At 42.9% G+C, this 27,046-nt stretch overlaps 1 protein-coding gene across 3 annotated transcripts in view; it reads right to left on the reverse strand.

Moving 5' to 3' along the window:
* The window catches only part of LHFPL6 (LHFPL tetraspan subfamily member 6), a 280,940-nt gene that overhangs the window by 24,351 nt on the left and 229,543 nt on the right, over nucleotides 1-27,046 (reverse strand). For all 3 annotated transcript variants that reach the window (XM_068526740.1, XM_068526741.1, XM_068526739.1), the window contains one exon: nucleotides 6,409-6,507. In XM_068526740.1, coding sequence (XP_068382841.1) covers nucleotides 6,409-6,507 — 99 coding nt within the window. The remainder of the gene's footprint in view (nucleotides 1-6,408; nucleotides 6,508-27,046) is intronic.

Here is a 27,046-nt window from a genome sequence, read left to right on the forward strand (position 1 = left end):
TTCTTCCCTGGAGTGAAAATTTGGAAGAAACAGACTCTCTTCTTTTCTGACACTGAGAGGTTCTGAGTTTTCCGAGTGTATGGTACTGTTCTTGAGAAGCCAAGAGCATAATTTCAAGAACAGGAAACATGATGGCTTCTTAATCAAATTAAATAGCAAAGTGAAAGCAATAATTACTCAAATTTACTTGGCAAATTAGCAAGACAAATTAATTGAAACTCTACTTTTTATTTTTTTTAATTTTTAAAATTTTTAAATTTTTTTGAAACTCTATTTTTGATCATAAGGATATAGTTAGAAAAGTCTTTGGTGGATGAAAATATCTCTGAGGCATAAATTAAATCAACTGGACAGCCTGATGATAAAGCCCTTATGCTTAATGTGTAAATCCCAACTTGCTGGCATGGAATATAAAGGAAGAATAGAGATTATCAGCAAATATTCATTAAAAATGGTCCTGTACAAACAATGTGCATAATAATAGCAAACATCTACTGGGCTTTTGTTACGCGAAGATGCTATGCTACACTATGTATTATTCTTTTCACTTGTACTGTTTTGTTCTCTTAAAAATTAATAAAGAGAATCATTACCACTTGCACAGCATAAACCATTACTGTCCCTTTGTCCACAACCATGGACTTCATGACAGAAGGAGCACAGAGCACCAAAGTCTGACAAAAAATAGAGACTGAGATGCCTTTTCTCCTCTTAGTCTCATCGTCCACTTACAAATGTCACTACTTCTCAGTAAACCTGGTTCTGTAAAACTCTGAACACATCCACGCTGGGCCACAAGAAGCCAATCCGTACATGGTATTGCCTGACAGCAGCTATTCATTCAAGATGGGCACACGTGACAAACTGGTCCAACTAGACCGAGGAGAGAGACTTTTATTCCATTACTGGGGGAGAAGCTCGCCCTCGCCTATTTCACATGAACAAGGATGCTTAGAGCCACAAGTGCCAAATGCAGTCCTCTTCCGACCAAGGGGAGAGCTAGCCTCAGGATGAAGGACTTTGGGATGGACAACATCTTTGAGCCCCTGGCTCAGTCAAGTCTGAAGTTCACCTTGGCTCTGGCCTTCCTGTAATAAGGGATCTTAAATGTCTTCTTTGTTTAAGCCAGTTGGCATCAGATTTTTGTAACCTAAAGTTAAAGCCTCCTAATTTATATAAAACAAAATGAATGAATGTTTGTTAAACTAAATTCTAGCAAGATACAAAAAATTAATTTTTCTATATAAATTCAGGCTTTTTAAAAAAAGTATGGTCACTGACCACTTATACCTGAATCACCGGGGATCCTTGTTTGAAACACAAATGAGAGAAGCATAATACCCAAGGCATAGAAACTAAAAATTTATACTCTCAACCAGCCTACCTCTGATTCCAATGCTAAAGGTTGAGAACGACTGTCAAGGCAAGCTATGCAGTTTCAGTGGGGGAATTTAGAAATTCATTATGCAGCCTGTTTTAAATTCTTGTTTCCCTGTTTTTAAAATGCGTGTATTCAAACCTGCTCCTTGCTTCCTCATAAATAAGCGTGATCTAAAGGTAAGCAGAGTAACAGTCTTTGATTTGTGAAAGTGGGTATTTTTGCAAAATTGCTTCAAGGCTCGGGACTTGATAAAATATGAAAATGCTTGAGAAATAATCAATAGCCTGATAAAACTGTTTTCGATGAATGTAAAACAAATTCTCCCCCAAGTGCCTTTCTAAGGAAAGCAGGCATTTAAAAAAGTAGATTCTATTAGGCTCCCACGTGTAACCACGTTATGTTACAACCACAAATGTGAGCTTTTTACGTAGTCCCTTCCTTGCCTAAACAGTACTCATATTTCTGGACTCAGTTTAAATGCTCTTTCCCTGGGAGGCCCTTCCTAGCCCCCCCAAGGATTCCTACCCCCTCTGGTGCCTTATCAGGCTTCTTCCTGGCTCTTCTCCCTGACCTGCCTGCAACCTACCTCCCTGTCACCCTAAAACACGCCCACATTCACCCTTTACCTACCTAAATCCTCTACAGCCTTGAGGGCTCAGCTAAAAATAACACCTCCTTAAGAAGCACCCAGGTGAGGTCAGGGCCCCTGGAATGGTGAAATAGCAACTAAATGAAATACCAGTCAGGCTGCTTTTGGCTGCAAGTAAGAGAAGGCCTGCCTCCATCTTTACCCTGTAAGGAAATGAATTACTGTGTGTCAGCAAGGCTGGAAATTCTAGGGATGCCTGCCCACAGGCTGGTTTCTCTGCCCGCCTCTGCCCTGCAGCCTGCTCCTTCCTGCTATTCCACCTTGTCGGGGTGGCTGCCAGAGGGAGGGAGACCATGGCCTCTGAAGCCTCTTCCTTAGGCATGTGATTCCATCTTTCTCAGAAGCCTCTGGAAACATCTCCAGTCTCACTCGCCCAAATGAGCTTAAGCTTTCCATGCTAGTGTTAAGAGGTGGGATGACCAAGCTTAAATAATGGTGCTTTTCTCACCTTATGTCACAACACGACACAACAAGAAAACGGTAGTATTTACAAAGGACACTAGGATAACTGGATGTGGCTGCTCGGTGCCAAGTCCTATATCCTGACCGACTGAAGGAATCGATAAATCAGCACAAATGGAATGAACACGTTTCTGGCACATCAGGGGGATGCTTTGCTTGAGGTCAGGGGTCTCAAACTACAGCTCCACTACCCGTTTGTGTAAATAACGTTTTATTGGGACACAGTCACACCATTCATATAGGAACTGTCTTACCATGTACTTGGCCATATGGCTTGCAAAGCTGAAAATATTCATGATCTGACTCTGGCTCTTTATGGAAACATTTGCCAAACTTTGGCTTAGACTGACCAACTAGAGTGGAATAATATTGGCAAGACAACCACAATGCCCATTACAGTGCCTGACCCTTTTTAACACACTTTCCATATGTATATGTGTGTGTGTGTGTGTGTGTGTGTATACACACACATACACACACACACACACATATATATATATATATATATATATATATATATATATATATATTCAAGTATATGTGCCTTTCCTGTTAGTTTTTAAGTTCCATGAGGGGAATAAATAGTGTCTTTTTAAATTCGTTCCTGATGCCATGTCCCCAGCACCTTGCACAAGGCCTGGCACATCGAAAGCACCCTATAAATATTCCTTTGCTGAATAATTGAATGAATGCACTCCTTAAATAATCTGCCAAAGTGGGAACAAAAGCAACAATGATTTCTTTGGGGACATGCTCTAAAGCAGCGGTCCCCAACCTTTCTGGCACCAGGGACTGGTTTCCTGAAAAATTTTCCTCGGATGGGGGTGGGGGCGGCGGGGAATGGTTCAGACAGTAATGTGAGCAACGGGGAGCAATCGGAGCGGCAGATGAAGCTTCACTCACTCGCCCGCCGCTCACCTCCTGCTGTGCGGCCCGGTTCCTAACAGGTTGGGGACCCCTGCTCTAAAGAGAACAATCACGGTTCAGTAACGGCACGCCAAGAAATGCACCCACATTCCACTATAAGGAGGCCGTGAACCTTAATAACATCAATAAAACTGCCCGACCCTCGGGAGGAAAGATTCATCCACACGCTGTCCATGGAGAGGAGCAGAAACAAGCTCAGATTCTCAGAAGTGGCACAGACGGTACGGCCATGGCTAGCAGCGTGAACGCCACTAAAACGGGGCTACAGAGTCACCCTTACGGAGAACGCTCACCCTCCCATGCGGCCCCCAGCCCAGCCCTAGGCTCCTTCACGTTTGCTCCGTAATCTCTGACGTCACTCACTCCCTGAAGTTCAGCTCTCATCCGTGTTCCAGAGAACGGGAATACTTTCGTAAAGACAGAAAACACAGGAAGTTCGGTGGGAGAGGTGTGGTGACATCTCCATGCCACGGTTTCCCTTTAGGAAGAAAAGATCACAGAGTCTGAAAAACTAATAGTAACCTGGAGAAATGGAACTCGATAAACCCAAAATACTTCTTCAGGGGACCTAGAACTCATTTTATCTGTAGATAATGCCAGTTTTGATTTTTTTTCTCATCATCCAATCTAAGAGAAACTTAAAACTAAAAAGGCCAAAATTAAAACAACGCTGTAATCTTAAGGTTGCTAAAATGGCTTTAGTGAGTTTATAATATAAGAAAATTATCATCACTAGCAAAGAAAGAGGCAAGTGTTTTGTTTTAAAAGTTAATTCTGACATTCAAATTTTTCATCCTCAGTGCTGAGAAGCTGTAAAATCCTGGGGTGCGGTAGCGAAAACTGCAAAAACAGGATATGAGTTTCATTATAACCTGCTAATTAATACGGCAAAACACAACAGCAGGACACCAGCAAGAACAGAATTCTAACCAAGTTGAGGCCTGTGTGAAACAGCAAAGAATCCCTCAAATACCAGAGAAAGAAAAATGCCAAATACTGTATTGCAATATCTCCCCTGGACACAGTTTGCTTTCCAAAAAAAAAAACAGGATAGGCTAGCGGTTAACTTTGTGCCAGCATTTTCCCCTTCTCTGCATTTACAACAATCACAAACTAATCTAGACTTAGGATGGCTTCGCCTTCAATGAGGGAAGAATGGGCAGAGGGAAATCTCTGATTTTTTATCCATGCAAATTGGGTGGTATTTCAGGCACCATCTCCTCTACCCAAAGAGCCAGTAGTATTTTGAGGGAAGCAGGTGTTTGTCATCCATTGAGTCAAACAAAAATTGCTTCATTTTCAAATTCACAGACTTTCTATATGATATCACATCTGCCCATTTTTCTCAGTATCCAACAGAATTTTTCTCTTATAAGTTCTTTTATTTATTTATTTTTTGCTGCATCACGTGGCATGCGGGATATTAGTTCCCAGACCAGAGATCGAACCCGCGCCCCCCTGCAGTGGGAGCACGGAGTCTTAATCGCTGGACTGCCAGAGAAGTGTCTTTTTTTTTTTTTTAATAAGTTCTAACAAAAACTTTTTAAATGAATTGGGATATAGTAATACTGCCGTTAGACCAGTTCCCTCGAAACTTTTCTACTTAGAAATATTTAATGTGAAAAGCAGATAGATGTTTAAGTTAGTAACTCATTATGTGCTCATTGTCAAAAACTTAATCTGTCTATCCATATATTAGGGAAAAATATGTTGGCTATCATTTGGCAATAAGTGTTTTATGGGCTCATAATCTTCGGTCTAGTTAACACCAATTCTAGAAAAACATCCTAAGAAAATAATTCAGTCAAGAGAAGACTTATATTCATTAAACTACTCCTTACAATATGTTTACGTAACACAAACCGAGCAGACAAAATACCCAACTAGAAAGAAATAAGCAAGTGGTTAAGTAAATGTAGGTTTCTCAACCAACTGAAATATTAGCTAACCATTACAAATTATAATGGTGCAAACCATGTCGTATTATGCAAAACATTTTTATAGGTTGCCAAGTAAGTAGAATACATTCTCTGTACAAGTGAGAAGTATCTGAAATTTTCTGATTAGTACACAGAAAAAATGATGAGCCCTTCATCAAGGTGTGAACTGTGGCCTACTTAATCACAGACCGTCTTTCCTGGGTCTCTATGGTCCCCTGATGAGCTTTCTTCATCCCTCCCCTGTGCTTTGCTGAACTGTAATCCTTGCCTGCCAGATAATCCACACACATCACTTTAAGACCCAGCTCCATTCCCATCTCTTTCACAAAGTTGTGTATTACCCTGGAGTGAAACTGCTTTAGATTCCTTAGCACTGACTGTCATTTTCTTTTTTTTAAAAAAAATTATTTATTTATTTATTTATGGCTGTGCTGGGTCTTCGTTTCTGTGCGAGGGCTTTCTCTAGTTGTGGCGAGCGGGGGCCACTCTTCATCGCAGTGTGCGGGCCTCTCACTATCTTGGCCTCTCTTGTTGCGGAGCACAGGCTCAGTAATTGTGGCTCACGGGCCTAGTTGCTCCACGGCATGTGAGATCCTCCCAGACCAGGGCTCGAACCCGTGTCCCCTGCATTGGCAGGCAGATTCTCAACCATTGTGCCACCAGGGAAGCCCTGTCATTTTCTTGATCATATTATTTACTTTATCTTCTCAGATAGACAGTGAATTCCACAGAGAGAGTTATTTTTAGTGCATGAAATGACTCAAATATATGATTCTGAATGAATTAATTAATGAATATTAACTCCTCGTAGCAAGGACCATTTCTTTTCTTTGTATCTACAGTACTTCCCATAGTACAGGCCAACAGTAGATTATACATAGCTCTACTAAACAGTTGAGTAAATGAATGTATGTGTATTGTTACACATGGCTGCTGACTCCAATCCTGGGATGTGTTTTTCTTCCCCATCCCTTTTCCACCTTCTCCTTCTATGAAAGATCAGAGAAGGTTCTCTTCTAAAAGGAGTACTATCCATGAAGAGAACTTACCGAGGTCAAACTGGCCAGAAATGTAGCCACAAGTCTGCCGGACTTCCTCACTGTCCCAGCCCAGGGGGTACAGGGCACAGCCAGCACCGATCAACAAGCCTGCAAAGAGAAAAGACGACAGGACTTTAGCAATGCCCCTCTGCAGCCCTAGATAAAGGTACCAGGGAGAAAAAAATCAATATAGGCAATATGACAACGGAACATGGGGTTTGCTTTTGGGAAAGCGCCAGCCAAGCTCCCTTTAGTGACCTAAGTTCAGTTTAATTCCAAGAACAATTCCAAGTCTGCTTAAAAGGGGGTGGGAGGTGGGAAGAACAACCTTGACAGACAGCTCAGTTTGGTTCCAACTTCCCCTTTTAAAGCATTAAAAGCCTTGCAAATCCTGTTTAGGGAGTACAGTCCAGAAGCCCTTTTAAACACTCTTGCAAAAAGCCAACCCATTCCACCCTCAATCCATGTAAACAAGCAATTCGAGAGCCAGCAAAAGGGCCTCATCGGTTATGCGTCATCATTCATTAGACTGCTTTTTCCAAATCAAAGAAATCAAAATAGAATCCAAAGAATCAAAATAGAATGTTTCAGCATCATCAACTTTTACCAGGGACAGAGAGAGCACAAAGATTTTCACGAACCACTTCAGCACACTGACCGAACTCGTGGACCATGCTACGGTTACCATGCTCCCTTGAGAAGCTGAGAATCACCAAGTGCCCACGCATCTTGGAAATACTCAAGAACACAGACGCTTACTGTGACTTCAGTTCTTCTTGCAGCGAAGACCAAAAGGTTTGACGATTAAACTAAAGCAAGTGACGGTTTTATTTTAAGTCGAGGTATCATGGCAGCTCACCCTGAGCGGACAGCTTTCGATTGGTGAGTCTTTAGTTTTGCATCAAAACCTATCAATAATATGGTTTTATGAGAAGCTGAATGAGACTGAAGCACTGACCAATCAAATCCGAGGGCTAATCTGAAAGTATCATCTTGTCACATCAGTCAGCGAGTATTAACATCACCCGTAAATCCACAAGTGTGCTGAGCCAGTGGGACCAATGCATACACAGTCTGATTGTCTGCAGGACTGTGGGTTAAAAGGCGCTAAATAAGGGAGGCCCCTAAATTAGAAAACCTGTTAATGTGGTAACGTATAGGCCGAACAACAGCGTCCCCAAAGGCATCTAAGGGAGACCTTCAGTATTTCTGGATTGAGTCTCTTCCTGTCGCCCTTTTGCTTCTCCCTTGCCCCTGGTGGATGACTTGAGTAGTTGTAACCCGTACAAATTGTCTGTTTCCTCACAGGCATCTAAGGAGGTGCTGCTTTCCACCCCACTCCCCCAACCTCTATGCCAGCTGTGTGGAGAGGCAGCCCCCAGAAACTGACACGTTTTCCACCCTGTTGCCCCTCCCTCCGATCCATCCCTTAGACCACAGTCAAACGAGCATCTACTGTAGAAGGGCTGTGATCCGAGGGAAGGCCTGCAAAGAATCACTGAAGCTGCAGATCACAAGTTCCAGGATACCTGTATGCAACCGTGTAAATATGAATTGTGTTGAGGCTGAAGAATAATTCAAAAGGCAATAATACAAGGTTTGCTGACTAAGCAAATGTCCCCGTGACCGGTTTCCTTAAGGCTTTTTGCCTTGGGATGAAATTTATAGCATTCTGAAGACAATTCCAAACTAGTGTTAGCCACCATCAGGTAAAGAGAGAATTAACGAGGATGCCAGAGTTTGTGTAAACTGAACTCCATGAATGTTGAATAAATGACGTGGCATCATTTCCATGATACTCAGTTCTTAAATTAATAAGTAACACCACTTTCTGAGATCTGGTGAGCAATTTTTAAATGATGACACACGCAGAAAGGCAGTTAGATATGAAACGTTCAAGGGTAAGTAAAACGAAAACCAGTAAAATTTAAACCATCGGTAGTCCCTTTATCTGATAGGCAAACAAATGATAAACACTCTCAACTGCTATAATGTTCTTACAGTGCGGCAGAAAAATATGTCATGTGTTCATGACAGAAGCCGCTGTTTCTTGTTTTGTTTTCATTTTTATCGGAGTTCATTCTTAACTTCTGAAAAGGACTGCTTTTATTTACAGTCATCTGATGCAGGTTGTTGTGTCTATATGAATTCCTTTTTAAAATTTTATTTATTTATTTATTTAATACAGCAGGTTCTTACTAGTTATCTATTTTATACATATTAGTGTATATATGTCAATCCCAATCTCCCAATTCATCCCCCTCCCCGCCCAAGAAGCCGCTTTCGTCCAGTATAAGGATCCCAGCGTTTTGTGAGACTAAACAGAGAGGAACTTTTAAGTGCCTATTATGGAGCAAACGGGCCTGTGATTCTCTAAGTGGTACAACACTTGGTAGTCAGGGTTCTTTTGTGTAATAGAATATTGGGCTGTCTTTGTAACACTACAAAATGTGGAGTCAACCATATAAATTAGAAATAATTTTATACATAGGAAACCTGTGTTAGGTGTAAGAATTAAAAAAAGAAAAATACCATGAGCATATGCTCACATTAAAAAAGTATTCAGTGGAGGGCAACTGGCTTATCTGGATTTTAGTATTCATGTTTATGTAGCCGTTGTTGTGTCATCTGCTAATGTTTGCTAACAGCAAAGATACTGCAGATTCTGAAGATGCGGGGAACATTTCTGGGAGAAAAGTGCACGTTGCAAACTCCTCAGGCTAAGTGATTGTTGCAGTGATTAGGTTCTGTAGGTAAATATCTGGCCTCCCCACTACCTCACTACTATTATACATTAAGGTGAAAGCAAGTCTCAGGCCGAATTCAGCCAACTACGCAACAGCTGTTTACTAGCAGGCTGGCACAAAAAGCGATCAGATGACCAATACTCTAAACTCAGTGAAACCCTCCCCCCAACGCCATCAGATAGTCACTCTAACAAATACCTTCAAAACACAATAAATACAACAATTATTCAGGTAGCAGGATCAGGGACACTTCAGGTCAGATGAGACAGTATCTTTCAGTTGACGGAATGGGAGAAGTTGCAGGAGTCAAGTTCTAGACCTGCCCTGCCCCAGGCAGTAGCCACGAGCTACATGTAGCTATCTAAGTTTAAATTTAAGTTAGGGAATTCCCTGCCGCTCCAGTGGGTAAGACTGGGTGCTTTCACTGCCGGGGCCTGGGTTCAATCCCTGGTCGGGGAACTAAGATCCCGCAAGCCACGCGGTGCAGCAAAACAAAACAAAACAAAACAAATTAAGTTAATTAAAATTAAATACAAATAAAATTCAGTTCTTCAGTTGCACTAACCACATTTCAAATGCCTACTAACCACATGGCACTAGTGGCTACCATATTAGACAGTGCAAATACAGACCATTTTCATAATCACAGAAAGTGCTATTGGAGAGTATGCTCTAGACCTAAGACACCACTTCAAAAGGATGGGAAAAAACTTGCCACTCTAAAATGTCCCTTTGGAATGTGGATTATTTCTAACTAAAAACAATCAAGGCCCGAAAGATTCAGGAAGAAAGTTTGACCTTCCCCTTAACTGCCTAAAAGAATGTACACAGAGGGCCTGTTCCAGGAATACAGCTATCACCAGAGATATCTGCAAAGAATATGGGCAAGTGTGGTGGAGGAAACTCTACGCAGGGATTAAAGAACAGAGTCCACTCTATGTCCCACTGTCTCTGCCCAGCCCAGTAAACATATATTTACCAAACATTTGCTTCTCCATCTCCATGTAAATTGCCTTCCTCCCCTCTGAAGCCCCAAAGGACTAACCTCCAGCATTCTCTTTGTCTTAGCTGAAGATGGTATTTAAAGTCAGTGATGGTTTTGCCATTTCAGGGAATCACTCAGTTTTTCCTGAGTCTCTCCCATGTACGCATGTTATTAAACGTTTGTTTGATTTTCCTCCTCTTAATCTATCTCATGTCAAGTCAATTTAATTCTTAGGCCAGCCAGAAGAACCTAGACGGGTAACGGAAAATTTCTTCCTCCCCGACACTGGGCTGGCCAGATTCTTACACCTATGCGTGATACTGCTTGTTAACAATCAAAGTCATCCTTACTCTTTTAGATTCTCCCTTTGTGGGTGGGGGCGATGGGTGGCTAGAAGCCAGGAAACTACATTTCAAAAACTCTCCTGCTAGCAGAAGTTCTGGCTCATAGTCCATCAATGAGCAGGTAAAAGGGAGGAATAAACCGTATTCCCCATTGGCAGCTGCAGCCAGATGACATGCTCTTGTGCAGACAGTAGACATGATATTTGGGGTGTGGCTTCCTGGCATCCCTCTCAGCCTCAACTCTCTAAGGGCAGATCATCAGCTGTCCTCACTTTTTATTTTTTTTTGGATAATTTTTGACTTTTTAAAAAAATTATTTTATTTATTTTTGGCTGTGTTGGGTCTTCATTGCTGCACGCGGGCTTTCTCTAGTTGCGGCGATCAGGGGCTACTTTTCGTTGTGGTGCGCGGGCTTCTCATCGCGGTGGCTTCTCTTGTTGCAGAGCACAGGCTCTAGGAACGCGGGCTTCAGTAGTTGTGGCACACGGGCTCAGTAGTTGTGGCGCACGGGCTCTAGAGCGCAGGCTCAGTAGTTGTGGTGCACAGGCTCCGGGCATGTGGGATCTTCCCGGACCAGAGCTCGAACCCGTGTCCCCTGCACTGGCAGGTGGATTCCTGACCACTGCCCTGCCAGGGAAGTACTGCCCTCACTTTTGATCCCTGCACTTCCTGAGCTCCTGAATTCTTCAAAGCAGCTTCTCTGACCTCCACTTCCCCAGACCTCCTAGTAGGTCTGTGAAACTTTAAATCCCTGGGTTACAGTCCCTGCTGCTTGAAATACCTAGAGTGGTTTCTTCTATTGGCCAATCCCTGGCTGGTACGTGCCCTACTTGTGCAAGGGCAGAGGGGTTGATATGAATCTTTCTATTTGTCCATTACTTAAACATCCATTTTCTCAATTAAAAATGATCTCTAATACAATTTATGCCAATTACTAAACCTTGGGGTAAGTACAGTGATATTAAAAGGCTTTGTGTTAACTGCCTCTGTGGTGAGATCTCTGGTTAGGGAACTTATGCTAATTAACTTCTAGAGTGTGGATTTCAAAAGAGGATACATCAAATGTTAACTAACTGCCTTTATATTGGCATCAACTAGAACTGTATCGTCTATACTGAGTTACTAATATTGTAAAGTTAGAGAAAATTAGGATTGGCATATATACACTACCATGTGTAAAACAGATAGCTAGCGGTAACCTACTGTATAGCCCAGGGAACTCAGCTCGGTGCTCTGTGGTGAGCTAGGTGGGTGGGATGGGGGTAGGCGTGGGAGGGAGGTCCAAGAGGGAGGGGATATATGTGTACACATAGCTGAGTCACTTCTTTGTACAGCAGAAACTAACACAACATTGTAAAGCAATTATACACCAAAAAAAAAAAAAAAACCCATAAAAATGAGAACATCCTTTTAATGGAAGAAATCTGCCATTGTTCAGTTTTAGCAGTGTTAAGTCTTAGACCATGTTGTGGAAATCAATGTTTGATGGAAACATAGTTTGAAAATCCCTGAATTAGATATCATTTAGATACGATACTTTGTGCTGAAATGAGGCTCAGAAAATATTCTGGAATGTGAAGTGGTTGCCCAAATGAAATCTTCGGGACCTAATGAGTTTTTATGGCTCTAGCTGATTAAGTAGCTCCTGGGGAGTAAACGGTTCAATTAAAACCTCTGGCTCACAAACTTTTATATTATTTACGTGGATTTTCTCTATTACATTTATAAACCCTGTGGTTACCTCATGGGGCTTAATTACGTGGTATTTTAACCGAATTCCCATTTCACTGCCATTACAGACATCACGAAAAAAAGTCACACTCTGTGAAAATCTGTGCATATAGGAATGGAAGTGAGGAAAGATCCTGTGAATCGGAGGAAACAACCTGAGGAAGGTGGTAACAGAGGTAGATGATTGGAGGAGGTGTGAACTCATTTGCAGCTACAGGCTCATTTGCAATTAAGAAGAAGTCTATTCTTGCAATCCTAAAGACTCTGCAACTTTTAAAGGATCATGAGTCAATCACAAATTAGTGTAAATTAGTTCAGTCTTTAATTTTCACAGGGCACCTCGCTGGAATCAGTTATAGGACATCATAGACCATGGGAAAGGTCACTGTGTAGGAGGTCTTGGGGATTTTGAAAGACACTGCTTCCTAAAAAAGGAAAAAAATAATAATCCAAACAAATGACTCAATAGTTTATAAATTAAAACACACGCACACACATTTGAATCATGCATTGACTATTAGGCCATTTCAACCTGAGTCCTCTAGGGTTTTGGCCTCACCCTCTTCAAGATAACTAAAATGTCTGAAGAGCCAGGTCAGTGGAATGACCTTGAAGGAGAAGCCAGTGTTAATGGAGAAGAAAGAGCCCGGATAAATGCAGAAAGGTGGATGCTGGGAGCTGCGCTGTGATGCTGTGTTATCAAAGGGGTCTGCCTTTAGCCCCACGTGGGCTCCTGGGCCTAAATCTTAGGACACACTCTGCCTGCCGGTAAACTACCTTGGGGAGAGAGAGGGTCCTAGTGGAAACGCTATTCATTTTCGCACCATGCTGGAGATACCTGCCATGATACTAATTATTTTTTAGAATTTGAGTGTGAAGTCTGAAGTTTTTTAAAGAGCTCCGTGGTCAAAGTAAAAACCCGAGGCTGGGAATTTTCCCTTCTGCAAACCTTTTTCTATTCAGTCAGTACTTCACACTTAGCCAACGGAATATTAACATAACAATTCGGCTCCTGCCAAGAAGGCAAAACAAACCTCCAGTCAGCCAATGCCAATTGCTCCCCACAGGTGGTAAGAATAGAGTCCTCGTGTTAAACTCATAAAGTCTTATTTTTTTTCCAGGCCACTCTTGAAAGATTTTATGTGATCTCACTTTTTTTCCATGACTATCGCTCCATTCGTTTCCATGGTTTATTATTTTTTTTAATAGCCTGACTTTTTCCACCTATTGCCCCTGGAGGGATCACACAAGCCTTTCCCATCAATTCATCTTTTATGTTTTTTGGATACTTTTATCCGTCCTCCAGTTCCTTTATCTTCCTTTCTGTGGCAAGCACCGAGGGAAATTGTTTTCTTTACTTTTCTCATGAAAGCTGCTCGGTCTTGTAGCCTGTTATCTGGACTTTTCCTTGGAAGAGGCTGGCGTATCTCCAAGTCACCGTATGTTAATTTACGTACACGATATTCATCCATTTTCAGCCCTCGATAACCGTCCTTTTACAAAATGTAACAGCAAAATAAATCCAGTAGTGGGGAGGGCACAAGGGCAAGGGCCAGTATTATAACTCTTCGGACTTTGAATGCACAATGAGGAGGAAACTACTGAAGTATTCTGGAAGAAAGAGGCTTGGTGAGGCTCTCGTAAGCCGCACCTCCTTTCACAGTGCTTTCTGACAACCGAGGCACAGGGGATGGAGGCGGCTTGTCCAAGGACACAGAGCCCAAATCAACCCCAGGAACCCCAGGGCCCAGCCCACGGCTCTTTTCCACCTATCGTGATCCCAATGCTTGGACATAAGTCCACTCCAAGCTCACACACTCCCTGCCCACAACCTGAGTTCAGGCCACACGTGTTGGATTTGAACAACATGGTGTTTTACTACGTCAGATTTTTCACCTGCAAGTCCAGATATCTTGACTCTCTTGAATAACTGAAAGATATGCCCATCCTGGGCCTACACCCAGCTGGCTAAAGCCAGGTCATGGTGGTCCCATTAAATGGCTCAGGCACCCTGGCCAGTTCCCCAAGGCATATACGACTGGGGACCACTGGTTCTCTGAATATGTCTCGAATGACCTCATCTCTGAAAGTTGAATCGCTCTTCTCTAACTGATACACTTTCATTCCTTACTTACCTACACTCAGACCCACAAACATACTAGCTGTTAAGGTCTAGAAGCCTCAACAGGCAGCTTGCCCTGGCCACCCCAGCAGTGAGCTACAGGTTTCACTCCCTCCTGTGAGCTCCTCCTGGGATGCGCTCTGTACCATTTATTTGGGGTTTACCACCTTGCACTGTAGTTATTTAAGTATCACGTTTCCTGAAAGGCCAGAAACTCTACTGTAGGCTTACTTGCATCCAACTCACTGGTTCATGATATTGGTTAAATACTAAATAGCAGTGATACTATTTATTCAGTATTTACAAAAGCTTCAAAATAATTATATAATAGTTATCGAATAGATAATAGATGATATTAAATTGTAGTGATACTATTTATTCAGTATTTACAAAAGCTTCAAAATAAATTATATAATAGTTATCTAATAGATAATAGATAATTGCCTTTATTTAGCAGAGGAGGAAATTGAAGCTTAGAGAAGCAGGTTCTTACTCATGCAGCTACGAAATGGTAGATCCAGGCACTGACTTTTAGGCCGGTCTGAGCTAATTCTCCTCACCACTACCTTCTAATGACGCCCAGATCCCCAAGTGTTCATGGTTCCAGCTCTGACCTCACCTCCCATGTTCACACGTGTATTGAACCCTGTGTATAAATGGAGAAGTAGGAATGGGGTAAAACATCAGGAGAGATTTCAAGTCACCAATTCTCTACGACTGACTCTGCTTTAGCGACAGGGAGCATTTCTGCTGCTGCCTGCTACCAAAGACAAGGGACAGGCTCCTGCGAACCCTACAGATCCCCCCTTCCCTGGGTGCTGGTGAGGGAGAAGCCGGATGTGAGTTTCAGCACACAACGAGCTCTGTCCACAAAGAGCACGTTGAGGCATAAAGATGAGAAATGGATTCTCCCTCATGAGAAGTTTAGCCAAGGGAAGCATATCTCATCGTAACGCTAAAACATAATAAAGAAACATGACCACTTCTGAACTATCAAAAATACTGTTACAAATCACAATAAAACCATTTCTTTGCTGAAAACATCCTGCAGAAGAGAATATACTTCAGGTTCTCTTAAAATATTTTCCAAAATGGCTCCTTGATTCTCATGTCTTCCCCTTTTCCAGTTCATGCAGCCGAAGACACAAAAGACACCAGGCGCCAGAATACCTGCTCCTTAGCTCAGGGTGAAAATTCACAAGCTGATTTCAGCCAGGAGTGACCTGTCGTCTTTGCTCTTTCTAGAGTCCTAGGCAATCATTGGTAGAAAAATTAAAGTTGCTTCAAACAGTGCAACGTGGGGGAGATTTTGTAATTCCTATGTGACAGTTTTCTGGTAAATTACATCTGCTCGAAAGCAACATCTCTCTAACCCTAGTAGTTAAGAGCACCTCATTGTCCACCTGTTTCACCTCTTTAGGTCTCCACTTTTCTTATCTGTAAAATGGGAGCAGGAGGGACCTCCTTCTCAGGGTTATTGCAAGGATCAAATGAGACAGTGTATGTAAAGAGATGGGCACAATACTCATAGTAAGAGTTCAATGAATGGTCTCTACTGCTAAGCTTTGGACTTTGAGCTGATGTAGGGGAGGGTGGTGGATTTGGTTCAAGCCAATGTGTGCTTGTACTTCTCTCAGAGAAGGTCCTCTTCTTAGAATGCAGAGAGGGTTCCAGCAAGGATATTCGCGGAACTGAGTCGGGAACACTTGCAGGCCTATCAGCCATGCAAACCTCAGTAAGCACGACTGAAACAGCCACAGCCTGATGACCCTCACGCTTAGGCAAAGGATCCACACACGATTCTAAGGATAATAATACTTTGATCTGTTGTGGTTTTTGTTTTTTTCTTTTTACTTTTAAAGGCACTGTGACCTTTCTGTGAGGCAGACAGGGCCAGAACTGATGTCCCCACTTGGTTAGGATGGAGTCACAGACAAGAGCGGAGATCTGAGGGTCCCCGGGGGGATAATCAGAGGCATTGTAAACTCAGGGCCCTGGACTCCTGCTTCTATGCTTTGGTTCACTGCCTCCACTCTGAGGCTGCTGGGAAGGGAGCTGGCAAGGCTGAGGGCTGCAGCTCCAGCTCTGAAACAAAAGAAACCCTAATTTTCACTGACCCTAAGGTGTCCCGTGTTACACCAGAGGAAAAGAAAGACACAGTCCCACATTTCCAGAGGAACGTGGTTTCCGACCGTGCTTCTCAGACTTGACATGTACACAAAACAGCTGGGGGGCTTGTTAAAGGGCAGATTCTGGTTGTGCAGGGTGAGGGCAGGGCTGGGTCTCCTGCACGTTGAACCAGCTCCTGGCGAGACCCAGGCTGCTGTGTACGCCACACTTTGGGCAGCGAGGGTCCAGTGGGAATAGTGCAGCCTCTGAGGGTGATCACGGCAGGTTTGAATCCTGCCACCACCTCACCAGATGCGTGACCTCGAACAGCAAGCTTCTGACTTCCCTGAACCCAGATTTTCATCTATAAAATAGACCTAATGGTGCCCGTATCTTTAGCATTGTTATTAGAAATAAATAAAAGGCTTAATAAAGGTGCCCAGTTCAGGGCTTGGCATAAGACAAGAGCTCAGTAAATGGTATCAATAGCTGTGTATCAGTATTAATAATAATATTGTATCACGGGAGTTGCAAACATTTCATTCTGTTTTACCTGCTGATTTCCACTTCTTCGTTACCAGCTCCAGATAATTACCGGTTTAAAACAAACCCCAAAACAAAAACTGCCTAAGAAAAGCAGAGGGCTCTGCCTTACTGCTTGCTTACATCTTCTGAATAAATATATTTTCTGGAACTAAGACCACAGCTCTACAGCGAAGGATTATGACATTTCTTCTTTGTTCCCTCCAACATTATATTATGAAAAATTTCAAACTTACGGCGAAGTTGGAAGAATTGTATCGTGAGCACCCAGATACCCACCATCTAGGTTCTATGATTAACAGGTTTTTAAAATTTGCTTTATCACCTATCTTTCCATTTTTCCATTCCTCTATCGATCCATCAAGGCATCTTTTTTTGGGGGGGAGGGGGATTAGGGAGATGCTTGTCACAGGTTTTCAGCATCAGGACATATGAAGTTCCTTTTCATTATTCATGCTCCACTCTCTTTTTTTCCCCTTGGCCCAATGGTCTGCACAGACCTATGAGGTACACGCAAAAGTTAGACCCCAAACCCACAACTGTCACAACATTGCATCCCTAAGGCCTGATGGCACTAAGTGGGGACCCATCAACCTAGAAGTAACTTATATATGAATCTAAAGCAAGGAATACCTCTAAGCTTTCCACATTTCTCAAATAAGCACCCTATGACCTAAAATGGGATCAGCGTGCTTCTGCTGTCTGACCCAGAAATACCAGTAAGAGCTTCAAGAGACATTTCACCAAACCCAGAATGACAACAACATAAAGAGTTCCAGCCCAGCCCAGCCACGCAGCTCAGTTTCCAGTGGACACATTTTCTCTCAAGGATGCCTGCTGTTTTGTACAAAACGAATCGCTCCCAATACTCCTTAAATAAGAAAAAAAGGGTGCACAGAATCATCACGCTGCAACATGAAAGCTTTCTAGGAACAAGGCTGGGCTCCAACAATATCCTGTTAGGAAAGTCTGACCAAGTCATGAAAGCAAAAACCAGACAAACAAAAACACCCAGGTGTAAGTAAATTTATACTGCAAGCCTGGATACATTCCACCCCTGCCCTGGATGTGCAACGTCAAGTCCAAAGCAGACTCTGGTCTGGTCAGTGCATGCTGGTTAACTGTGGTCACTTGCCCTCACTCAGCTAGATATTCAAGACGTGGACTGTTAGGAACAAGGCCTTTGGAGTCTGAGAGTCCTGTATGCAAATACCGAGTGTGCTACTTAATAGATACTGACGGAGGAGGCCTCTTAAATTTGAGCCCTAAGAATTTCATCTCTAAAATGTATATACCAGTTTTTCTTTACAGAGCTGTTGAGGGGATTAGATAAAATGTCCCAGCAGAGTGCAGAGCATATAGAAGTAGTTTTGCTCTTATGAAATAAGGAAGAAAGAGAAGGGAAAAGCAATAAACACTTTTTAAAATTTAATGTGTACGAGAGTGGCTTATGAGAACAAAGTACCCCGGCACCAGGATGCTTTGCTTATTGGACAGGTTTGCAGAACTTCTGCTGGGATTGCAGGGCAGATGACACCACGTGTCTGAAGCCTCACAGAGAACACATCGTAACACATCACATGGGCTTCCCTGGTGGCGCAGTGGTTGAGAATCTGCCTGACAATGCAGGGGACACGGGTTCGAGCCCTGGTCTGGGAAGATCCCACATGCCGCGGAGCAACTAGGCCCACGAGCCACAACTACTGAGCCTGCGCGTCTGGAGCCTGTGCTCCGCAACAAGAGAGGCCGCGACGGTGAGAGGCCCGTGCACCGTGATGAAGAGTGGCCCCCGCTCGCCACAACTAGAGAAAGCCCTCGCACAGAAACGAAGACCCAACACAGCCAAAAATAAAAATAAATAAATAAACACATCACATCATAAGCTAGAACGCCATCCCCAGCTACCTACGAGCCTTCCCCTGACATGCCTACCGATCTTTGCTTTGATTCCTCCTGAATCACTAACTCCCAGTGTCCTTACCCTCAGGCCTGTTAGAGTGATGTGCCCTGGGTGTGGGAAATCACATCGCTGCCCATCTGACTGTGTAATTCTTCCAGAGGCCCTGGGTGAGCTGACACCAGTGACATTGGTGAAGGGACTGAGGGCCCAGCAGTGTATAGACAGAGTTGCCTGGAAAAGAGGCTCCTTCAATACACCATCTCCTGCAAGAATCAGAGTAGATTTGGGGGTTGTGTCCTGTTTGAACAGAGACAACAGTGAAACCAAGCTGCCCCAGTTCTGCGTGGATCCTGTGAGGAACTACGCTGTTTACCGCATTCATACACAACGAAGCTATGCATCTGGGGACTCAGGAAGGGGGCTGGCTGAGTCGGGAACTATTAGAGTATCAGTAACAAAATTCCTTTGGAAGAAATAAGGGGCAGGATTGTGGGTTGGGGAGAAAGGGACCAGAGAATGAACCTCTTCATAGGGCTGCAAAAAACATTAACTTATTGATATTATTTCTAGCCAAAGAGTCTGGAGAAAGGGCATGGCTAGGTTTTAACTCAAGCAGGGTCCTGACTTGGAAGAAGCCTGTCGCAGAGAAAGGGCAGATGGCTTGGGAGCCAGAGGCCCTTCAGTGTGGAGCCAGGCTCTGCCCTGGTTGACGGCTGATGTTCACATGGGAAAGGGGAGGGTGCCCTGGAGATCACTCAGGAAAAGCACACAGAGAGGGCAATATCTCCCTCCCTATTTCTGATCTCCTAATATCATAAAGTTACCCAAGACAGTGGAGAACTCGGGTAGAGGAGTCTTCTAGAAGAGTGATGAGAGGCCTGGGGCTTTTTACTTCAGCTTTCCTACGATAAATGCCATTTTAAAAACCTGTTTCAGTTCTAACACAACAAGATTTAGGAGGAAGAGTAAAACCTCCCATCCCACTAGTGTCTTTAACCAATACATCAAGTGCCCAAGGATGGACGGATTCTGTGTTCCAAACCCTATTCATTCATTTCTACTGGACTTAACAAAAAAGTATCAGGGTAAGACATGATTTATCTTCCTATTTATTTCTAAGGTCCTTAAGTATTTAATCAGGGACCCCATGACAACACTAAAGTAGAATGTCGGGCACATTTTGAAAAAGTAGTAAACTCTACAGGTGATGAAATGAATGGTTAGTGAAAGGCTTTCTACAGGTTGACATCGAGGAGCCGTCTGTGCTGTCTGCAGCCTGCCACAGTGAGCCACTTGAAGCCTCAACGCTTCAGCAGATGGGAAGAGTGATTAAAATACTTCTGAAGATGTAATGCAGAGGCTATCAAATGAAAATCCTGTGTAGTACTGAAAACAAGCCTATAATGCACCGATAGGCCACTTTTTCTTTGAGTTCTAGATATTCTGATGGCAGATATTCCTTATACTTGGCTTCCAAACAAAAAAGTTAAAGCATGAGGCTGCCTGGAGTTTTATCTTGACAAACTACCGTAGCAGAGGCTAGACATAAATCTAGGTTTTTACAACTGATGCTGAGGCCACAGTGAGAATCCGATACGGCACAGGTTTCACAAAGACAGCTACAATATCGTGGGATGATTCAGAGCACAGCCTTGGAAGTCTGACCATTTCTCTTTTGGCTTCGGGATCCTGAGTAACTTCCTTGCCTTTCTCTCGAGTATGTTTCCTCATTAGTAAAATAGGAATAAAATCCGTATCAGAGCTGTTTATAAATAAGGATTATTTTAGATACATGTGCACACACACATATACATACATGCATACATACATGTGTGTGCATATGCCCACATATACACAAACTCTATATATGATTGTATATATCTAGCTTATATTATTATTTGATTATAATATATACAAATTATATATGCACATATATATCTTTTGACTAGAATATATAAGACACTTGTAACAGGTTTCTACTAACTTTCTGGCTTAGCATATATACTATTCTCACTACTTATATACTCATAAGGCATGTTTTTCACCACTAAAAAATTAGAGAGTGTGAAGATGCCATAAGATCATTGATGGATGCCATACATGAGATGGTACAGGCGGCTAATGCACTTAAAACAGTTCTTGAAAGATATTTTTTTCCTTCATCTACCGTCTGAGACATCACGAAAGAAAAACCGCATCTATTTTCTTCAGGTCTTTTTAAAATACCATCAATTCCACTAAAAAACAGTAAAGCCATCTGGAATAGCTGACAGACAACAATTTGGAAGCAATGTCTTCAAGACAGCTCTAATGATTTTCCTTTTCTGTTTTCTTTCCCTCTTGAAATGTCAAGGATAACCAACGCTTTTTACTTTTCCATCTGTGATTTACTGATCGGTCCCAAACACATTTTGAAAGGACTCGAGAATTTGCTTCCAGTCAGTCCAATACTGGTTTTTAAAATTTTAATTCGATTTTTAAAGTACCATATTTTGTCATGTGTTTTTTCGATATTTAAAAATATAAAATATTTTAAAACATACATTGAAATGTGATCACAAAGTCTTTCACTGAGAAATGAGAAAAAAATACTCTGAGTGTTTAAAATACTGTCGCAAGCAGTCACAAAGAAATCACTGGGATCTTTTCCAAATAGGTTATCCTAAGAAACTTATTAAAATAAATGAAAAAAGAAGTCCCAAATGGATAAATGCTGCTTTTCTCACATAGCAAAACTAGCAGAAGATAGAGTCAGGAATTCTCATTCTTACCCTGTTGATCTAGCTAGCTACCTCAAAATGAATTTTACACAAAGACTTCAAAACTGAACACCAGATGTATCCCCAAGGTCTAATGAGATATATTTAGAAATATATTTCTATACATTATATATATTTGGTAGAGAAAACAATACTAATTGATGTCTGCTTCATTAATTGAGCTGGTGGGCTTTTGGGTCTGTGCAAAGCATGGTGCTTACACAGTGGAAAAATTAAAAACCTGAAGAAGGTCCATTCATTCTAGCATCTGCAAGAAAGAGAAGTAACACAGAAATATTTCAAGCTTGTACTTGTGTGATGCTAGCAGCAAAACGAACAGTTAACATAGAAATCAGTTAATTGTGGGTGGGAAACAAGAGAAGGTGGTCTTTGAAGGATGAATGGGGTTTTGATAAGTAGATGGAGTCATGCCAGGTGAAGAAAGGGCGCCTGGAGATGGACAGGTACAAGGCAGGCTTGAGGAAAATGAAACTAGACTAAGTTGGGAACCAAGGGAGTAGAGGAGAGTAGTGGCCAAGTGGTTGGGATGTGGTCAGTGACCCTGAGGAGGTTGGTAACTCTGGGCCAAGGAAGTTGATCTTTATTCAGTCAGCAAAAGGACCTTAATGTTTGTGAACTGAGTTCTCAAATGTAAGCACTGAAAGGGACCCTCCAGATGATCTAAGCTAGTGCTTCTCAAAATCTGCCATCAAAATATTCCTAAGGACCAAGAGGAGTGAATTTCATACCTTACAGAGTCAAGTGTCCTACTTGAATCAGTCCTCCTCTGAAATAGGTCTTCTTTTTTCGACTTGAGAAATTACTGTGGGATTTTCCATTCTACTCCACAGATAGCCTTATTTTTTTGCGTAAAAATGCTTTCTCCAAAATGGAGTTGGAGTAAAATGGATGCTCCCATAAGATATTTGGGGTTCATCCTGTGGCTTCACATGTGCATAGCAAAGCACCCTTTTCTCTCTCTTTTAAAAAAATTTTTATTTTATACTGGAGTATAGTTGATTAACAATGTTGTGTTAGTTTCAGGTGTACAGCAAAGTGATTCATTTATCCATATACACATATCTATTCTTTTTCAAATTCTTTTCTCACTTAGGTTGTTACAGAGTATTGAGCAGAGTTCCCTGTGCTATACAGTAGGTCCTGGTTGGTTATCTATTTTAAAGATAGCAGTGCATACATGTCAATCCCAAAGACCTTTTCCTCTTTCAGTGTATGTATGAGCTCAGTTTTAGAAGAATGAATCTATGAATCCAGGCTGCAGCTCAAAAAGATGAAGTGACAGTAAAGGAATCAGAAATGAAATGCTCAAAGTCATAGTTGGTAAAAGAATCAGAAATGGAATGACATCTTTTGGTCCTCTGTTCAAAGCTTGTTCTGCAACATCACATTGTCACACAAAAAAGTACCAGTGCTGATGGGCACAGGGCACATCACATTCAAAAAGGTTCAGAGGTCACCTAGTGCTACCCAATGAGTGAGAGGGAGACTTCTCCAGTTGGTCCCACGGACCCCATCACGCCCCACCATGCCAGCCACTGCTCCCCACAGGCTGCAAACAGAACAGTCTCTGGTGATGTGAAAGAGATGGTTTAGACGAGGCTTCCTCCAAGGGAACTATTTCCAACATCGAAATTTCCAGCTTATTTATGAAGGGAGAACAGAGCCTCAGATAAATGCCTCCCTTCCCAAGTGGAACTGAGCAGCTGCTAATCAAAGGCTGTCAAGCATGATTTGTACCACCCAGGGCTTCATGGAAGGCACAAAAAGAAAGATCATAACACCATGTTTATCTCCCTCTCATTGCTGGTTCTGGCAATAGTATTACAGTCAGGCAGGCTGAGTCAAAACAATTTTCTAAAAATATGGATCAGCTGAGACCATTTAAAGCCTCCTTTTATGGAGTTCATGTTAGGACTTTCCCCTTGGGCTGTCCTGTGTATTCTTTCCCAGAGCCTGCCCCTCCAGCAGCATCTAGCCATCTAAAATATACAATTCTGTCTCCTTGCCAGGGGATCCCAGCCTCCCAAAGACTGATAAGCAAGTCTGCATCCTTCCCAGGAGCCTGGGTAACTATTCCAGAGGGCTCCATCGTTCAGGGTGGGATGTGGTATAAGCCTCCGTCAGAGTTTCCGGTGAGGAATAATTGGTTTTGTTGGTGGACCTGGTGCTGCCCCGCAGGAGGGACTGGCAGTGAATCTGTCTGCTTCAATCCTTCCAAGGATGAGCTTCTACTTTCCCAATTTTTATGAAAGGAGAGAGTTCGACTCTAGAGGGTGAACTGAATGCCATGATATTATACGGCCGTTCAATTTTAGGGGGAAACAAAAGCAACCCCTCATCTGTATTAAGCTTTTCACCGAACTCTGTTTTGGTTTTTTTAAAAAATAAATTTATTTATTTATTTATGGCTGCGTTGGGTCTTTGTTGCTGCACGTGGGCTTTCTCTAGTTGTGGCGAGCGGGGGCTACTCTTCCTTGTGGTGAGTGGGCTTCTCATTGCGGTGGCTTCTCTTGTTGCAGAGCACGGGCTCTAGGTGCGTGGGCTTCAGTAGTTGTGGCATGCAGGCTCAGTAGTTGTGGTGCATGGGCTTAGTTGCTCCGCGGCATGTGGGATCTTCCCGGACCAGGGCTCGAACCTGTGTCCCCTGCATCGGCAGGTGGATTCTTAACCACTGTGCCAGCAGGGAAGCCCCCAACTCTGTTTGAAGGGCTGCTGGTGACAAGACTAAGGGAACACTGAAGGAGGTTTGTTTCCAGTAGAGAGCCCATTTCATTTCTATTAAAACCAATAAACAAAGGAAACGCAACTGCTTTCAAACAAGCTTTGTAAACAGACTGTTTTCAGAACTTATGCTTCTTAAAGCTGTTTGCTATCAAGGAATGGGATCTGACTTGAGAAAGGAACCCAATGTATATCAGTTCCACAGCTTTTCATGCTGTGCCCCTCGAAGCCCTGGGGGGCTCTCCGCGGTGTCTAAAGAGCGTGCACTCAGGTGGGAAGGGGCGAGGAGACCTCGGGGTGGGGTGGGAGGTGAGGGGTGGAAAGCATGAAGGTCCCAGGCTCCACTACTGCTCCCACCAGGGCAGCATTGCTCTGATCTGCACTCATACTGGGCTTCTACGTGATATTTTATATGCGGGGAAGGTGCAGCTCCTAAGTATTTTTGAAACTACCCTACCCTAGTATTATCGGTTGAATTATGTCCCCCTTCCCCAAAGAGATATATTGAGGTCCTAACCCCCAGTACCTCAAAGTGTGACCTTATTTGGAAATAGGGTCATTGCAGATGTAATTAGTTAAGATGAGGTCATCCTGGAAGAGAGGGGGCCCCTAATCCAATATCACTGGTGTCCTTATAAGAAAACAGCCATTTGAAGACACCCAGACACAGAGGGAAGACGGTCCTGTGAAGACGGCGGTGGAGTCCGGAATGATGCTGCCAGAAGCCCATGAACGCCTGGGGCCACCAGCAGCTAGAAGAGGCAGGGAAGGACTCTTCCCTAGAACCTTTTAGAGGGGCATAACCCAGCCAGTGCCTCGATTTCAGACCTCCAGCCTCCAGAACTGCAACAGAATACATTGCTCTTGTTTTAAGCCACTCAGTTTGTGGTCCTTTCTTACAGCAGCCCCAGGAAGCCACTATACCTGGTCAAAAATATTCTCTTCTCTCACTGTTTAATTTTTTTACCCTCTTAGGCAATAAGTTGATAAAGGAAAAGTGCATTAAAAGAAAAAAGTGGAAAGTTATTTTCTCAGTTTACTAACCAACTCCTGCCCCTCACCCCGCCCCCATCCCTTATGTCTCTTAAGAAAACTCATCCAAGAAGAGACATACACAGAGGCTCTGATTTCTCCAGGCACAGCGCCGAGGTTCAAAGAGGCTGCTTGCACTCAGATGCCGCAGGTAGCGCCATAAATCGCTGCCTCACTTACCACTGGGTCAGAGAACGAAGGTCGATCAGGGATCCTCATCTTTATAACCCGGAGGAAGCATAACTTAACAGATCAGACGCAGCTAACCATGCATGCCTGACATGTGAGATGCAAGCTGTGTGATCATAATTTATATTTAAATAGCTTCTTTCACCAAAAGGCTGAAAGAAATTTACAGACTTTTACTTAATTAATCCTTGTAAGCCATCCATGAAGAAGGTAAAGTAAGGTCATATATTCCCCTTTCCTCTGGCATCTCAAGGTTTGGCCACTTTTTCTCCTCTTTATTCTAGTTTGCAGGATTGCTGAGCTTCCCTTCTCCCAAATGCAGGCTTTTATTTTGAAGCGGATGCTCCTATTTGCATATAACCCTATTTCTGGGAGCTCCTGCTTAGAAGAAAATTAGCCCCATTTCCTGCCCCCCTCCTTTTTTGGGGGGGCGGTGCTCTGAAAGGTCCAATCTATTTCAAAATTACCATTTATTTAAAGCTTTAACTCCCGAAGTATCTTGAGGTCTGGGAGACTAAGTGTTCACCAACGTGTGCATCATGTGTAGGGAGAGAAAGAGAAGCAACAGCCTTGCCAAGTGGCATTAGGATGCCATAAAAAGTGTTTCAGGGGTGGAGACAGGATCTCAGCATCTCAGCAGACACCTCATTGTTATACACATCTTTCGTAACTTTTTTGGTCCGTTTTCAGATGGTGTTCCATTTGAGCTCCTCCCGCGATTGCCATGGGTGGGCAATGTGGAGGAGAAATACTCAAGGAAGCTGAAGAAGAAAGGACTTTTATCCTCAACCCTATTCCGAACAGGGCTGCTCTTCCTTTGCCTGTTCTCCTCTTGATCCTCTGACTAAGCGATTGCAACTCCTGAGGATGTTAGGCAAAGATTCCAGAAAGCTTCATAAGTTTCTTTGAGCTCTTTGGAAAAAGAAATTATTAAAAAGAAAACAGCAGTGCCATGAAACACGTGGTTCTCTGTGAGGCTCTGCCTTTAATTTACCTTCACGAGAAACATTAATATCCGTATTTCTCGATGTGCTAAGGGCTAAGGCTCTTCTGCACAGGGCAGAACAAGAGTGAGCCATAAAGCCACTTCAATCTGTACTCATCCGTATTTGAGGTGACTCAGTGAAGGGCTGCATTTAACCAACTTGGAATCTTTGCTGGTACTAGTTTGCCTTCTTGGATATTGTGGATCGATAGGATTTAGCCAAGTACCACCAGCCTCTAATACAGCAGGGCACTTTTTACAATCATTTGACATGTGTGCGGCCAACCCACCTCACAACTGGAAGTCTTTCCTCGAGCCAATAATTAGTGCAAGAACTCAAGTTTTTAAAAACCTATGGTTTTTCAGATGCTATAAAAATTCCAACCCCGGGCTTTCAGAGTTTCAACACAAGTGTTTGCAAGCCGAAAGAGCTTAACACTCAATCTGGTTTATTCTGCT

This window comes from Eschrichtius robustus, chromosome 18 (genome assembly GCF_028021215.1).
Source record: "Eschrichtius robustus isolate mEscRob2 chromosome 18, mEscRob2.pri, whole genome shotgun sequence".
Taxonomy (NCBI): Eukaryota; Metazoa; Chordata; class Mammalia; order Artiodactyla; family Eschrichtiidae; genus Eschrichtius; species Eschrichtius robustus.